At 32.0% G+C, this 17,323-nt stretch overlaps 1 protein-coding gene across 1 annotated transcript; it reads left to right on the plus strand.

Moving 5' to 3' along the window:
- Positions 1–14,040: 14,040 nt before the first annotated feature.
- On the plus strand, positions 14,041–16,363 carry LOC106420290 (probable protein phosphatase 2C 78). The gene is made up of 4 exons (XM_013861148.3): positions 14,041–14,758; positions 14,834–15,139; positions 15,529–15,634; positions 15,776–16,363. The coding sequence occupies exons 1-4, from the start codon at positions 14,282–14,284 to the stop codon at positions 16,123–16,125; spliced, it is 1,239 nt and encodes a 412-aa protein (XP_013716602.2). The 5' UTR covers positions 14,041–14,281; the 3' UTR covers positions 16,126–16,363.
- The last annotated feature ends 960 nt before the right edge of the window (positions 16,364–17,323 follow it).

Here is a 17,323-nt window from a genome sequence, read left to right on the forward strand (position 1 = left end):
ATGATACTTCCGGATTCCCATGTTTCTTTTATCCTCAAGAGTGGAGCTTCTTTAATCCACCGAAAAAAGTATACTCTTCTTAGCTCAGCATCGAAACTTCTATTCTTATTAGATATGCCACCGGAGGTTCTCTTTCTTTGCATGCATGGTCGTCATCTTCTCCTCTTCACCGAGAAGGTATGAAACTCATTATGTATCTTTGGTGATGCCAATTAGAATGTCTTGTAAAACTTGTAATCTGATATTGATAGTTTCGTCAAGTGAAATTACTTATGTTCAATCTCTGTGTTTTTTTTGTGTTTTCGAGGTGAACAATGAGTAAAGGAAGATACGAAACAGAGCTGAAAGCATTGTAAGTTTTACTACTTTGAAATTTGATTCCGCTTCGCTTAGTTTTTTATGTTATGTCTCTGATATATTGATGTTGACTGCTTGTGATTGTGTCTTACTGTCAGAGTAGTGTAGCAACTTGTTTCCAATTTTGCATTGTAGTACTGATATGTCTTTGATATTGTCTATGATATGTCTTTCGTTTTTGTTTGTGTTATGTCTCAAGGTGATGATGAACTAGGAGGCGAGTGGCTCATCTTCTTCTCCGCTTCACAAAACATGTATAAAACTCTCCATTCATCAGTTTAGTCTAATGTTTAGTTGCAATAGTCTTTGTCTCGGTTACTTGTATTATTTGTCTTGACTAGTTCAGTGGATTTTCGCAGCGTAACTAATGAACTTATACATAATCATCTCATCTTATATATGCAGTTGTAATAGAAAAAATAGAATTCAAGAAAATAGACTTCAAGAACAAGAACAATATACAACACATTTTGAGTTTGAATAGTAGATGCTACATATATCTTCATTCTGTGCACTTAGGTACAGTGAAACCTCTATAAATTAATAATGTTGGGACTGCACCAAAACTATAATTTTTTTATTAATTTATAGAGATATTAATTTATCGATATACTAATTGAACCAAAACTCAATTTAGGACTATAAAGTTATATTATTTTATAGAGATTTTTAGTGTATATTAATTTATAGAATATTAATTTAAAGAGGTTATACTGTATGTAGTGGATCAGCCTGAAGCGGCATAGAGCAGCATGCAGCCTCAAGAAGCGTCCTGATGCACTTCTTTGGCGTCCAGCCTGCGGGACGGCCTGTAAAGGATTGTGCACTTTGGCGGGGCGGGATTGGACCGACCTGTTGGAGACTGCAGTCCGTGTGGGTCTGACCCGCGAGAAGACAAACCCGCTGCAGTACAAGACGTACCAACCTATTTAACATTCCTAGTAACAGGACCTTAATTGATTGATATAGATGTGGTCCAACTACTTTAATACAATTATTAAAAAAATTTATTAACCATTTAAGATAAATATTATACAAAGAAAAACACAAATATAAAAATTAAATTTCTAAAAAAATATAAAACAAAAAATATACTAAAGAGGAGTTGTAATATATTAGCTCGTTTTTGTGACTTTGTGTTGATACCCTTTTGCTCTAGTCCTAACTCCTAACTCAAGCTCGGTATCCAGTAATGTGGACCACAAATGACTAATTAAAACTAAAGAAATAATTACCACAGTCAAACTATAATTCAAAGTTAGAATATGACCTACAATTATTTCATTTCAACTCGAAAACAGGTGTTTAAGCTTCAGATATATTTCAAACTTAAAAGAGTTAAAGTAAAAACTTAAAAAAGTTGGTGCGGAATCGACAACTGTCAACTACGTTACATAAAAACACCAAACAGTACGCAATCTGCCGGCCATGCAGAATCAGGGCAAAAAGAAACTTCCCCGGGATACACGTGTTGGACGTAAATTGTGACACGTAGTTCTTTGGAACTTCTACTTCGGTAACTGCGACAAGGAAGAACCAACGACCTTAAACCGCTACGTGGGACTTGCGTCCAACACGCGTCCACTTAGGCCACAAAACAAGACTTTAGACCTAAACCTCATTTATGAATCAGGGACATGTAAACACGCCGTTAGTTCCTCGTTACTGCCAAACCTTTGTTTTTTTTTTCTGCAAACCCTTTGTTTCAAACCATTTACTGGTTTCTTCTTCATTTTTAATAACTTTTACGTGTTTGAAATTGAATTATTTAAGTTAGTAATTGAAATATTTAACTTGTACGTGTTTGAAATTGGAATATAGCTACTGATTTTTAATGTGAATCTGGATCTCAATTTAAATTTGAAATATCCTTTTTATTTATTAAAGAACATTTATAGTTTCTTTTAGAACACTTATAGTTTCCTTTGTATAAAATCTAATATTCAACTCGCGCTTTATGTGAAAACCTCCAACGAACGTGAATTTGAAAGAAAAAAAAAGATATATTTTCTTGATGCGAAGCTCCGATATGAAATAGAGAACATATATGACTCAGTTGAACATGGATCCATATGTATAGTAATCAGATGATTACATTAAAAATGGGGTTTTATCATTGTAACTGGGAAATATTATCAAATTTCAATCAAGCTAACAATTTCAATCCCCTATATATTATTTGAGAAGCATTACAACTTCTTTTTGTAGCCACATGTCATCACTAGGTTGATTCTTAGAATCATTATAGAAATATGTTGGTCCATCTAATTATATAATAAACTTTTTATTAAACTAACAATAAATTCATCATTAATGTACTTTATTATTTCTTTTAATAAAATTTACGGAATTACCTAATGTGGCTAAAATATATATGATAATTAATGATTTTGAATAATAAAGATTTGATAAAAAAAATTAGTGTATCTTCTATCATATTTGTTTAATTTAAAACTATTAAATAAATTAAACAACCACAATAACCATATAATAAAAATTTAGATTTTTCTGTATATGTTATATTTTGAATTTTTAAAAACGACTTTAAATTACTAAAACTGTTAAAAACCTCACATTCAAATTTTGTGATCCATGGTTTAAAATTTCTGTTATGAAGAAATACAAATGATTACAAAATTATATAAGTAAAAATCTAATTTAACTATAAACCATATAAAATACATAAATAATTTAGTTTCAAAATTTACTTTGAACAATTTTTTTGATAAAATTTTTGAACGAACATTGACAACTTATTTTTAAAAAATATAAATTACTAAAACTATTAATCCCACAATAAAAATTTTGTTATCAGTAATTTAATTTTTTTTAAAGATACAAATGATCAAAAAAATATATGAGTAGAAATCATCATTTAATAGACATTAATATTAAAAATATATTAAAATATACTATGTATGTTAGTATCATTTAAATTTAATTACATATCCTATCAAATATAAAAAAATATTTTTTGGATTAATAAAATTGATTTATATGTTCACACCAATTTAATTATATATCTAATAGTTAGTGACTTTTAATTATTCAATATATATTTATTATTTTATAATATGTAAAAATATTTAATACATAAAATAATTTTTATATATAATGTTCATTCCGTGCAATGCGCGGGTCTTAACCTAGTTATTCTTATTCAACTTACATAAAATACATATGTGTATCTTAGGACCATCTGCAAGTAATACTTTAAAATATACTACATGTCTAGATACACATTAATAAGTAAAATCGTTACTGACTAGAAAAACACCCACCTTACACATGTCAGAAATGCCATAGATATGGGACATTAAACTATTTGAAGATCTGATCCAAAAAAAAAACTATTTGAAGCTATGGTTTTCTTGGTAACCTTCTAAAACCTATATGCATAAATTTAAACGATTTTAAATAAAACACAAAAGTCATATATTGAGTTTGGCATAAAAAAATATCCATTACAACACAAAACTTACGCATCAAATTGAGTATTTATCAAATCGGGCTTCAATCACTAGAAAGAAAAGGGTGTTTTGCATTTTATCAAATCATAATAATGTGTGATGTAGAAATTCTAACGAGAAATTGGTAAGCTTTCATTTTAAAGTTACAAACACAAATATGGGATAATTAATCAAACTAGCTTGCCAGAACCATTGTCTCCTTACCGAAAGCTGATCTCCAACCACCTACTAAAGTAACTAGCCATGTTTCCAGTTACTTTTTTCTTGTTATCGTCAATGTTCTAGTTTACCAGCAGAACATTATACATATTGGTGTCACTACGTAATAACAAAAAACAAAACAAATAATAAGCTCTATCTTTTAACTATCAGTCAACAATATACATATTGGAATTTTTGGTGTTTTTAGGGTGTTTGTTAGTTAAAATTGATATAATATTTCGCGCTCTTTATAAGATTTGAAAGTGATGGTTGGTATATAGCTCGACGACTGCAAGGTAAATGGTCTCTAAGCAGAAAGTAATATGATAATAATTTTTCATTTTGCTACAAATATAACAATCAGAAAACCTTTCACGTGGCGCAATGTATTTGCCTACTGTCAACTTCAAGTACCTGGCAACTGCTATCCAGCTTTAGCGTACACGTGGCTTCGTTTAAAAAATAAGAAATTCCTACCTTTTATTTTGTTTTGTAAAGGTAGGACCCATAAAAATCAGCGGATGCTATCTTTTAAATCAGCTCACACGTCATCCTATTATTTTCGGCCACGTCCTGAAATTTCCCGTAAAAGATGAACTTCTCTTGTTTTAGCTCTTCAATTTTTTGTTTATTAACACAGAATTGTCTTTAATTGTTGATTTTGGAAGAGCAGCAACAACTGAACAACTTAAATTTAAAATTTAAACCAAAAAAAACTTTAATTTCTTTTAGATTTTTACATCATACAAGCTGAGTTTTGAGCCTTTTGTCTGATAGCTTCTTCTAATTTTCTGATTCTCTTTGATTATAAAATTTAGTTTACATATTCGGTTGATAAAAAAGTTGTCATATTCTAGTTAGCCAAATAAGTCTTGAAAAAAATCTTGGAATAGTACGCACTTGTATCTCACTGGGTCGAAGAGCTAAATATGTGTCGAGGTACATTATACACTTAGATCACCTCCAATAGTAAGAATTCCAAAGAGTTTCTAAAACAAAACAAGAATAGATTAATATTTGTTGACAAAAAAAAAAGATTAATATTTGGTAAATATTAGACAGTTAATAGTTAATTGTTAAAAAAAAACTAACCAATGTATAAGTTACAAGTGTTATGTGGAGATGTAATGGAGTTCTAAAAATTTTGTTATAACAATTTTTTTCTTTTTTCTCTCCTAATTTTTTTTTATTTTTTTCTTAAAATGTTTAGAACCTCTTATAAAACTATTGGAGGTGCTCTATATTTGTTACATTTAGAAAGGAGGTGGTTCCCATTTGTCCGAACATACCAAAATCCACCTACGTATTTGCTAGGACTGGAATTATTATTTGAGATCCAGATTCAATTTGAGATCCAATCCGAATCCACTCTGGAGAGGCCATATCCAAATATTAAAATGTTGGATCCGTCAAAACCGGATTCGGATATTTTGATTTTGTAATCTAGATATCGGGATCCATAATTTTTATTGATAATTATTTCAAAATAGTAATATTTATATATATAAGTTAATTTTATTTATTATTTTATTTTATAGTAGTATATATAAAGTTTATATAAATTTTCTAATAGTATATATAGAAATAATCTAAACATTATATGTTTTTATTTTTAAATTATTTTCAATATTGTTATATATTTGAATAGTATTATTTATTTATTTTAAAGATCCAAATCTACATTTGAATATCCACCGGATATTACAATTTAAAAAAAAAAATCCAACAGGAAACCCGAAATTCGGATATAGATAGTAAAAACATGGATCCCCCAATAAGAATCCGGATTAAGATACCCTCAAATTTTCTGACTATCTGATCCGTCCCTCCTCTAGTACTTGTATCTCATTGGAGATATTTTTCCCTTGATTTTATTTAAAATATTTAAAATATGTTATCACGAAATACGTTGTAAAAAAAAATTATCACGAAATAAACGAAAATATATTTAAGAGAGTCTAGCGAGTTCGACAACTTTAGTGTAACATAATGTCATTTTTGGGATTTTCTGTATAATACAAGTATTTCTATTTTACTTAACACTTGTGTTTAGACAAATTTATAAAATGCAATAATACAATAAAAAGTTAAAAACTGAAAATAATTTAACAAAAAGGGAGTAAAATTGATTTATAGTCTTTCAGTTTCTATTATCATAACACGCATGTATTAACTTTAGACACACTACCATAAACCACTATATCACTCACTATTAATTTTTTTCAAAGATTCATATTTAGAGATTTTTATATTTGAAAAAAAAATAGAATGACCATTTAAATTTATAATAAATTATACTAAATCAGCTGCTAACAAAAGAAAACATATTATAACAAATCATTCAATATTCAGTGAAATGTATTAGAGCAATTTTTATCCTATTCTATTTTTATTAATATTTTTTAATTAAAATCATTACTTATTTTCTATTTTATAATATTGTAAAAACGGAATTACTCATAAAATAAATAATTTTTTAATTTATTATTTTATTTTAATTTTAAAATGAAGTAGGATTGAAATAAAACTCACACATCCATTTTGAATATAAAATAAAATAATATATTAGAAATGCTCTTAAACATAAAAAAAAATCAATTATAAAATAATTCTTTGCTAAAATATCAATAATTTAAAAGCGAAACAAATATTTCATAGTATAATATCACATAATAAACCACATTCCCGTAATTTAAGAAAATAGGCTCTTGGTCGAGTATTATAAGCTATACGTGCTTTGTGGTCATAATATATTTTCTCCGAAATTTTTAGTTGTTAGGTAATAGATGAATTTTTCCATCTATATTGTGGTTTCTATCAATTTAACATGTGTTCAGAAATCAGAATTCAGAACACTAAACATCAATTTGAGCATCTGCTTATCATTTCATACTCATAACACACAAACATATAAACATGATATATTATTATATATCTTATTATATAAAGCTTGGTTCTTCAAAGTTGCTAATTAATATGATCGCGACACGTGTTAATTATATATTTAAAATTGTGACAAGTATTAATCTATCTTATAACTAAAAATATATATAATAATATATTAACAAAAAAAAGTTTAATTAAAAAGTAATTATAAATATTATTTAATAGTAATTTTCTTTTTTTTTAAAATCATAATCAAAAGATAATTGCAAAATATTATTTGATAATAATTTTCTTTCTAATATTTATGACATGTGCTTAAATATATAATGATTAAAAATAGGGTTAAAATATATATAATAAGATAATAAAAACAAATTTTGAAAAAACTAAATTTATATTTCACATCTATATTTAGGTTTAAGCTTCCACATATTATTTCTACAAAACACAATAGTATTTACATGAAAAGTATTACCTCAGATTTTTTTTTTAATTTTATTGATGCAACTCAATTTTTTTATTATCCTTATTACATCTTTTAATTTCTTGATACAACATAATTTTTAATTTTGATGTTGTTTTCGTACACGAGTATGTGTGAATATGATGAATATGTGTTTGTATGTATAAGATAAAATAAATAAATAATTAAAAATAATTTTTTTCTATTTTTTTTTTTTTTTTTTTTTGTCATCAACTTTACAGACTCATATAGACTCTGTGAACCAAACTGGGAGATCTTGATCCATGTGAACTACAAAAGACGTTTCCTTCCTAGCGCTACGGGCTAAGCTATCCGCCTTCTTGTTATGCGTTCTTGGTACATAGATAATCTCTGCGTGGGAAAAACTCTCTTTCAAGCTGTTTATATCCTCCAAATAACTTGCAAATGCTGGCCATTCCTCTGGTGTTGAAACCATCTTCACCAATTGAGAACAATCCGTTGCAAACGTAACCTGAAATTGTCGTAAGTTTTTCATACATTCCATTGCCCATAACAAGGCTTCCATTTCTGCATGAAGGGGAGAAAGTGACGCCCGAACATTCCTTGCACCCATCAAACCCGCAAATCCCTCTAGAGTACTATACCATCCTTGGCCAGAAAAAATATCATTTTCTTTCCAGGAACCATCCGTAAAACACCATCTTCCTGGGATTGACGGAAGAATCATTGCCCCTACCGGTTGGATCCTCTTGTTATCATTCAAAATTTGAGCCTCAGCCCAAAGTTTTGATTCCGCTTCAGCCAGTTTAAGGGTATCCAACGGATCCACATCCATATTACTAAAAACTTTATTATTTCTTCCCTTCCATATATACCATAGTATCCATACAAACTGATGATCCTCCATCTGTGGAACAACTCTCCAAAAAAGATGATCCATGTTCACAAAGAGAGAACTTGTTGGAAACAATGTTGGACATGTTGGAATCTTTGAAAGAGCCCATGTCTGAAGTGCAGGAGGGCATTCAAAAAACACATGGTTGATCGATTCCTCCTCCGCACCACATCTTGCACAAACAATGTCGCCGGGTATCCCTCGCTTATGCAGATTTTTCTTGACTGCTATACAACCTGTCACCAATTGCCATAGAAAATGTTTAATCTTTGGTGGACACCGTATTTTCCAGCAATATGCTTTCAAAATATTCACTGTGGGTCCAAACACTACTGGTGGTTTTGCCTTATCTGGATATATCCTTTCAATCTGATATCCAGATTTAACCGTGTATTTTCCATTATTTGTGAAATGCCATCCATCCTTGTCTGCTATCAGAGTTCTACTCAATGGTATACTCTCTATTAATTTCACATCCTGTGGATCCACCAAAGCCTGAATCGCCTGCGAATTCCATCGTCGCAAATGAGGATCAATAAGCGACTCCACTGTAAGGTCTGGGTAAAGATTGTGTTGATTTTTATTGGCTGGTCTCGGGCGAGTGGTTGGGAGCCAAGGATCATTCCATACTGATATAGAAGATCCTGTTCCCACCCTTTTGATTAGTCCTTTGCTTACCAGAGATCTAGCAGAAACAATACTCCGCCAACCATATGACGGAGAGTATGAACGAATCGGTTCCAGGGGTGAAGCATTCCTGTAGTACCGACCTTTAAAAACTCGAGAAAATAAAGTATTTGGCTTTTCTATCAGCCGCCATAATTGTTTACCAAGCATCGCAGTGTTAAAGTCAGTGATATCTTTAAAACCTAAACCTCCATCTTCCTTACTTACACATACTTTGTCCCATGATTTCCAATGCATCCCTCTTGTACTACCGCATGGGCTCCACCAAAACTGTGCTACCGCACTCGTCAATTTTTTTGCAGTAGCCTTGGGTAAACGATAACACGACATCACATGATTTGGCAAAGCCGTAATCACGGATTTGATAATCACCTCTTTTCCTCCTTTCGTAAAGAACTTAAAAGTCCAACCATTGACCCTATTATTTAACCGTTCTTGAACAAAGACAAAAACTTGTATCTTAGAACCCCCAAGACTCTCCGGTAATCCTAAATATGTTCCCATTCCTCCCAGATTTTGTATGCCCAAAATATCTCTTAGCTCCTGTCTGACAGATTCTTCAATTTTGTGTCCAAATTGAATTGAAGACTTATCAAAGTTTATTAGTTGACCCGAAGCTTTCTCATATTCCTTTAAGATCTTTAGAATAGTATGACACTCTTCCTTTTTAGCTTTACAAAAGAAGAGACTATCATCCGCAAAAAGCAGATGAGATATTGAAGGGCATGCCCTGGCCACCTTTATTCCTGTTAATTGTTTCTCCCTCTCCGCCTTCTTAATATTTGATATCAATGCCTCGGTACACAGAATAAATAAATAGGGAGATAACGGATCTCCTTGACGTAAGCCCCTCTGTGGTATAATAAGTCCTCTAGGTTGGCCATTTAAAAGAACCCGATATTGAACTGATGATATACATTCCAACATTAGTTTAATCCAATGAGCATGGAACCCCATTTTTTGTAATAATGCCTTAATAAAGTCCCATTCAACCCGATCATAAGCCTTACTCATATCCGTTTTGACTGCCATATACTTTCCTTTACACGCCTCATTAGTCCGTAATCCATGAAACATTTCCTGTGCTATAAGGATATTATCAGAGATCAGTCTCCCTGCCACAAATGCCGATTGCGTTTCTGAAACTAGGGAAGGTAGCAATACCTTCAACCGTTGACACAAAACTTTCGAAATAATCTTGTACCCTACATTACATAAACTGATAGGTCGCAACTCCGTCATCCTTGTAGGTCTCTCTGTCTTTGGAATCATGCAAATATTAGTAATATTTAACTTTGTATCCATTTCTCCAGACACCAAAAAATCATTCACCATCTCCACCAAATCTACTTTAATAATATGCCATGAATGTTGAAAGAACAGAGCTGTCATACCATCCGGTCCTGGAGCCTTCTCTGGATGCATCATAAACAGAGCCTCTCTGACCTCATCCTCTGTCGCTATCCTCAATAATCGTTGATTCATCTGTGGAGTTATGCCCGGTGTTACCTCTGAGAGAAAATCATCAAACTCCGATGGAGAAGTTGTAGTAAATAATTCTTCAAAATAATCAACCGCAACTTTCTCTACTCCAGTATTCGCTGTAATCCAATTTCCCTCAACATCATATAGCCCTACGATCCTATTACGGACCCTTCGTTGCTTAGTTAAAGCGTGATAGAATTTTGTATTGAGGTCTCCAGATGAATACCACATATTTCTACTTTTCTGATGCCAGTACTCCTCTTCGTCCTTGTATGCCTCTTGCAACTTCCTAGACACCTCCATAATATCCTCCTGAGATCTAGTATCATCTGTTTGTACCTCTTCAAGAGCTTTCTGTAAGTCTGATATTTTTTCCTTCCCATAAGGTGGATTATTTTTCCTCCATTTGGCTATTTCATGGCGGCAATTACTAATTTTTGCCACTATACCAGTTTCTGTTCCTTCACTATTATCGGACCATCCCATTGTAATTGATTCCAGAAGGCCTTTTTGTCCAACCCATCTCTTATCAAATCTAAACTGTCCTTTTCTCCTGAGAACTTTATCTTCTAAGTAAGCCACCACTGGGCGGTGATCCGATGCCACCAACCCTAAATATTCTGTATACGAACAGGGGAATAGCGTGTGCCACTCCTCATTCGCTAATGCACGATCTAAACGACATCTGACCATTACTGCCCCTTTGCCTTTGCCTCTTCTTCCTTGCCATGACAATTAATCTATGCACAATGATTATAAAATACAAATATTAACTTGAATTTATGTATGAAAACGGTTTTTATTATAAAATAAATTTCAAACAACTTATGTAGAAACAATAATAAAACTATAATAAAATGATTTATTATTTTATAATTTTTATTATATTAAAACATCAGACAAAACCCGTTGCAACGCAACAGACTCATATCTTTTATTTATATACAGAGCGGTGCATAGGTTTTTTGATGCCGTGAGCCAAATATATTTATAGTTTTTACTAAATTGTTCACTAGTTAAATACCAAGATATAACACATGTAACAAGCTTCAAACACTGTACGTGCGTACAGGGAGATACTCATCAGTATTTTAAAAATTAATGCATTGATTAATTTTTTAATTAGTAATATAATATTAATTTTAAATATTTTTTATAAAACAGGAAATTAAAATTCTATGTTTTTTATAAATTTTATAATTATATTCTATGTTATATTAAAATAAAAGTAATATATGAATTAAATATAAAATTATATTAAAAATTTGGTGTATTAAAATAGAGAAATTCCATAGATATATATTTTTAGTTTATTTTCACAAAATAGTCTTCAAAGATGAAAATGACCAAAAGAGGTTTAATTAAAGGACAAATATACACTTATACTCATAGGTTTAACTAATCTAGGCTTAGGGTTTATAGTTATGGGGTGGAGTTTTAGGGGTGAGGTTTCAAATTTTAAAAGATTAAAATTAAAATTTTCATAATAAAAAATGATATTTCAGTTATTTAGGGTTATTTTAGTGACATCAACTTAAAAGGCTATTTTGGGAGAATTGTCCATTAAAATATTTCTTTTTTTTAACGCTGGATAATTATATTATTACAAACTAAGAGAAATATTACAGACGATTCTACAGCCGATAATTCGACCTTTCTTATGAGGATTCACGTCTAACGGCATCACCTAAGCCACCTTATCGAATCCACGCTTGAAGGTACTCCTTGTGTCATGCTGAAGATCTCTTGTAAGTCTTTTCTCCATTAATTCGCATGATTCCGTCTTCTCAGGAAATCGAAACCCAGACATTCTGGTGTAGAAGCATTAAAATATTTCCTTAAAACTTACTTTCGTTGAAAAAATATATCCTTCACCGTTTAAAAAGATTAAAATATCATTCATTTGTAAATTATGTATTATTTTTCTACAAAAAAATTAAAATTGTTAGCATATGTTACATTTTTGTATCTACAACTATATATTATCTTTTTATTTATTTTGATAATTTTAATAATTGATTATCTAAAAATGCTTATATACAAAATATAGTAGTATATAACTAATCTTTAGAAGTGTTATTTACAAAATATGCTATTTGAAAACTTTGAAATATTAATAATTCATTAAGAAAACAATAAGAAATCATTTAACTATATATTTAGTGTTTATTTTTTATTATAAAAATATGTTGAGAAAATATAAAATGTCTTACTGTCAGATTTTTAGCAATGTAATACATTAGTTTAGTAACAAAAAGATCTATAATTATACAATTTTACAAACTCAAAAATAATAGTTGTATAATTTCCAAAATTTATCTTGACCAAATATAAAATTTTGAAACTATATATTTCAAACTCAAATGATAATATTCCTAATTTTGCAAAAGTTAAAACCATAGATGGTAAAGTATTTTTTTTTGGAAATGCAACACAAGAAAAAAAATTTGTTGTAAAAATCAAAGTGGTATAGTATTTTGAATATTTAAGTTAGTAAAAAAATAGATGAAAAACTTTAATAAAAAATTAAAAAAATTAATATCATATATCGATAAAATATACTAAAATAATATGATAGATGTTCTATGTTTAAATTTTACTAAAATAGCATGGCTAAATTACTTAAACTGAAAAATGTATTTATTTATAAAATCGTGCAATATACTAAAATAGCAATGATAAAGTATATTTTTAGACAAAACATGAAAATACAAGTTATCCAGAATCGATAGTCTTTATATAGTATATTTGTGATAATATCAAAGATATATATTTATAAACGTTTGTGATAATATCAAAGTTATATATTTATAAAATGAAAAGGTATCCGTACAGACGTACAGATGTACGGATCAAAGTCTATTTAACCTTAAACACTAAGTAAAATAAAACTGGAATAATAAATTGTAATGGATAAGTATCAAAATTTAGTATCACATGTCAATTATCAAATTAGGTAACAAATCATTTAAAAACTTTGAATAGTAACTCATACCATATATAATGCCTAAAAAAGATATTTAGTTTTAAACCTTCTAAATGTCTAAGCATAATTTAGAGAAAAACGGATGAAAAGAATGGAACATATATAGAAGTAAAACAATCAAAACATAGCAAATGTTAAAGACTTAAGTAATGAATTTTTAATGATTTTCTTTCTAACATTGTAAAATCCTTTTGCTGATTTCCGCATATTCCACTAGTTTTTACCTTCTTATTTTAAATATTCGCACGTGGTCAATTGTTTAATGTCATCACCAAATTAGTTGTCACTGAGTAAGAAATAGATTATTGCCACCTGTTATTATTTTGAATTATTGGTTGATTCCCATATCTAATAAAGTTATTAACTTGCAGTTTATAGTAAAACAGATAGAATTTGTAATTGAAACTGACCTTAAGTAAATATGGTAAAAATCTCACAAAAGAGATTTAGCATGCGTGTCATCAAAGGTTCTTTTCACTTTAGGCCTGAGTTGTGTTACAATCTCATTGGCACACGTAACTCTTTCGTATCGATGTTCAGGAGAAGTACACTAACACGTGTTTGGAATCAACGGTTACGATTTCTTCGTCCAGATAGAGGAGCAATACGTCACGCCATTCCACAAGCTCTCTTCTTCCTTCCTTCTTCATTTGAGTTTTTTTTTTTAAATCTGCCCGTTAAAGTCTCGGGCAGGTGCCCGTTAATAAAGAGGACGTTTTATTTTATATCTTCTTCTATTATATAAAGCTTCCATGGCCAACCTTGTTTAAGCTTCTCTCCTTCTCCTCCTCCTGTGTGTCTCTCTTTAACTAGTTTGTGGTAAGGGAGAGAGTGATGGAGTTTGCGTGTTGATCGGTTTGAACGATCGCATGGCTGAGATTTGTTACGAGAACGAGTCAGTGATCACGAAAACGACGTCCACGGTGGTTACGAGGACGGCGGCGACAACGACGACTAAGAGGCGAGAACGGAGCTCTTCTCAAGCCGCGAGAAGGCGGAGAATGGAGATCCGTCGGTACAAGTTTGTCTCCGGTGAACAAGACCCCGTCTTCGTCGACGGTGAGTTACAGAGGCGGGGGAGACGTGAATCCACCGTGATTTACGAGTTAGCCAAGACCGAAACGGCGAAGGAGGTTGTCGTTTTGTGCGAGTCTCTGAGCTCTACGGTTATGGCATTGCCTGATCCAGATGCTTATCCTAAATACGGCATCGCTTCTGTCTGTGGAAGAAGACGGGAGATGGAAGACGCCGTCGCTGTGCATCCGTTTTTTTACCGTCAACAGACGGAATTTTCCTCATTCGGATATCACTTCTGCGGCGTTTACGATGGCCATGGCTGTTCCCATGTACGACACCGTTTTAATCAAAGTTTTTTACGTTGTCTGTCATTTTCATGTTGTTTTGTTTTAAAATCTGTTTAGGTAGCGATGAGATGTAGAGAAAGGCTACACGAGCTAGTGCGGGAGGAGCTTGAGGCTGATGATGCTGACTGGGAAAAGTCAATGTCGCGTAGCTTCACGCGCATGGACCTAGAGGCTGTGGCGTTGAACGGAGGTGGTACGGCGAATTGCCGGTGCGAGCTTCAGAGGCCGGAGTGCGACGCGGTGGGGTCTACCGCGGTTGTGTCCATCCTCACACCGGAGAAAATCGTTGTGGCTAATTGTGGAGATTCCCGTGCGGTTCTATGCCGTAACGGGAAAGCTATTCCTTTGTCCTCCGACCATAAGGTTATCATCGTTGATCTCTTAGTTGTGTTAGTACAATTGTCTTAAACGTTCACGTCACTGTCATTGTTGTATCTTAGATCTACGGTTATGGTTCACTGTAAAATGGCAAACAAGAATTTCGTTACGTGTCGCGTCTAAAACTTAGCCATCAGTTTCTCCTTGTTTAATGCACCTTTAAATGTTATTATTATTGTTTTTTTTTTTTGGAAGAATTCGATTTTGATTAATGGGCATGCAACATCTGGACGGTTGTTAAGAATGTAAAAGACTTTTTAGGTTAGAAGATCTGTTAAAGTTTCTGAGTTCTAGGTTCTCTTTTAATCCGTCGTGTCATTGTTTTCGATGCCTTTTTAGGTTTGTTTACATGTCTCTCTCTCTTGTTTTATTAGCCGGACCGTCCAGACGAGCTAGACCGGATTCAAGCAGCGGGTGGTCGGGTTATCTACTGGGATGGCCCACGTGTCCTTGGAGTACTTGCAATGTCACGAGCCATAGGTCAGTAACATTGATTACACTTGACGAAACACTCTGTCCCCGTCCTATTGTCTGTACAAAAAGTTTCCGTACTTTCGATAATTAAAAGTTTAAAACTCGTATCGCCGCGAAAAATTTATTTATTTATTTTCTTCATTTCAGGCGATAATTACTTGAAGCCGTACGTTATCAGCAAACCGGAAGTAACCGTAACGGACCGGGTCAAGCAAGACGAGTTCCTTATACTAGCAAGCGACGGTCTTTGGGACGTTGTCTCAAACGAAACTGCATGTAACGTCGTTCGAATGTGTCTGAAAAGAAAAGTCAACAGTCAGCTAACGTCTTCACCGGAAAACGATGTTGCTGGCGCTGGAAACGTGGTCGTCGTCGGAGGGGATGTGTCGAATAAAGCGTGTGATGAAGCGTCGATTTTGCTGACGAGGCTTGCGTTAGCTAGACAAAGTTCTGACAACGTAAGTGTTGTGGTGGTTGATCTCCGAAGAGACACGTAGTTGTTTCTTGTCTCTCTCTCTCTTTCTCTCTCTCTCTCGTAATGTTTGTTTTTTTGTCCCGAGTCATGATGACTTTTGGGGCTTTCTTTAACTTTTTTTTGCTCTTCGGTTTAAGATGAAGGGTTTTTAATTTTAGCTTGACTTTTGGTATCACTTCGCAAGTGAACAGCGGTTTACATCTTCAGAAATTTTCACCCGTAGGTGAAACTGCGGTTAAAAAAACGTGAAGTTTCTTACATTTTTAGTTTCGGAATTTTTTACCATAGTATCTTTTTAGATGACAAATCTTATCATTCCTGAAACTAAGACAAATTAGAATCAATTAATTATACGATACCGAGTCATGTTTATGGAGCTTTGCTAGTTCTATTAATGTATGCCTGTATCACTATCCAAGTTCTACAAAAGTTAGTAAATTATGATTTGTGTTAGTACCATAATGCATGTTAATTTTAAAAACTAATGTTCTAATGAGAACTTTCAAGTTAATAGATGTTATATACTGCATATTGTGCTTGAATGACAGACAAACAGTTAAAGCAAGAACACTACTCCTACAAAAGTTATACGTGTTGATGAATTAACATTCTCTACTTTTTCTTTTGTAGCAGCTTTTTGTTATATATAAACTACAAAGTCATCAATAAGTTTGGATTCATGAAACATCAATAATGTAATGTGTCCAACACAATGACAGAAACGCGTGTGGTTTACACACGCTCATGTGACATGTGAGAAGAGTCCTACTCCATAGAGTGTTGACTGTAGTCGATAAAAATCTAATGTATCGTTGAAATTTGAAAGTAGTCAATTTTGTTTTCCAAAAAGCTGAGCTGACCTGGAAACTTAGTGAGAGCAAACTCTTCAGACTTCATATATCAAAGGATTTGAGACATTAACCATATGATATTTTGTTAAGCAAAAAACTATCGTTTATTTGATTAACAAAGTCCAATCAGATAGTATACATCAAAGACACGTCCGAGTGTAATTAAATCCAATCCTCAGATCTCAAGAACAATCTCTTCAGTCTGCCTTCTTGAGAGATAAACTCTACAAGCCAATTACAAATGTTCTCTTCGATGAATTGTAAAACAGGCTAACAAATCTATTTATGCTAAAGTTAAAAAAAAATCTATTTAGGCTAACAAATGTTCTACAAGCCAACATCTATGCCACCGTTCATGTTTCCACGTCA

This window comes from Brassica napus, chromosome A10 (genome assembly GCF_020379485.1).
Source record: "Brassica napus cultivar Da-Ae chromosome A10, Da-Ae, whole genome shotgun sequence".
Lineage (NCBI taxonomy): Eukaryota > Viridiplantae > Streptophyta > Magnoliopsida > Brassicales > Brassicaceae > Brassica > Brassica napus.

Coding starts and splice junctions, on each gene's coding strand:
- LOC106420290 (XM_013861148.3), top strand. CDS start 14,282: ATGGCTGAGATTTGTTACGAGAACGAGTCAGTGATCACGAAAACGACG. Junction 14,759..14,833: donor ATGGCCATGGCTGTTCCCAT/GTACGACACCGT, acceptor AAATCTGTTTAG/GTAGCGATGAGATGTAGAGA. Junction 15,635..15,775: donor TGCAATGTCACGAGCCATAG/GTCAGTAACATT, acceptor TCTTCATTTCAG/GCGATAATTACTTGAAGCCG.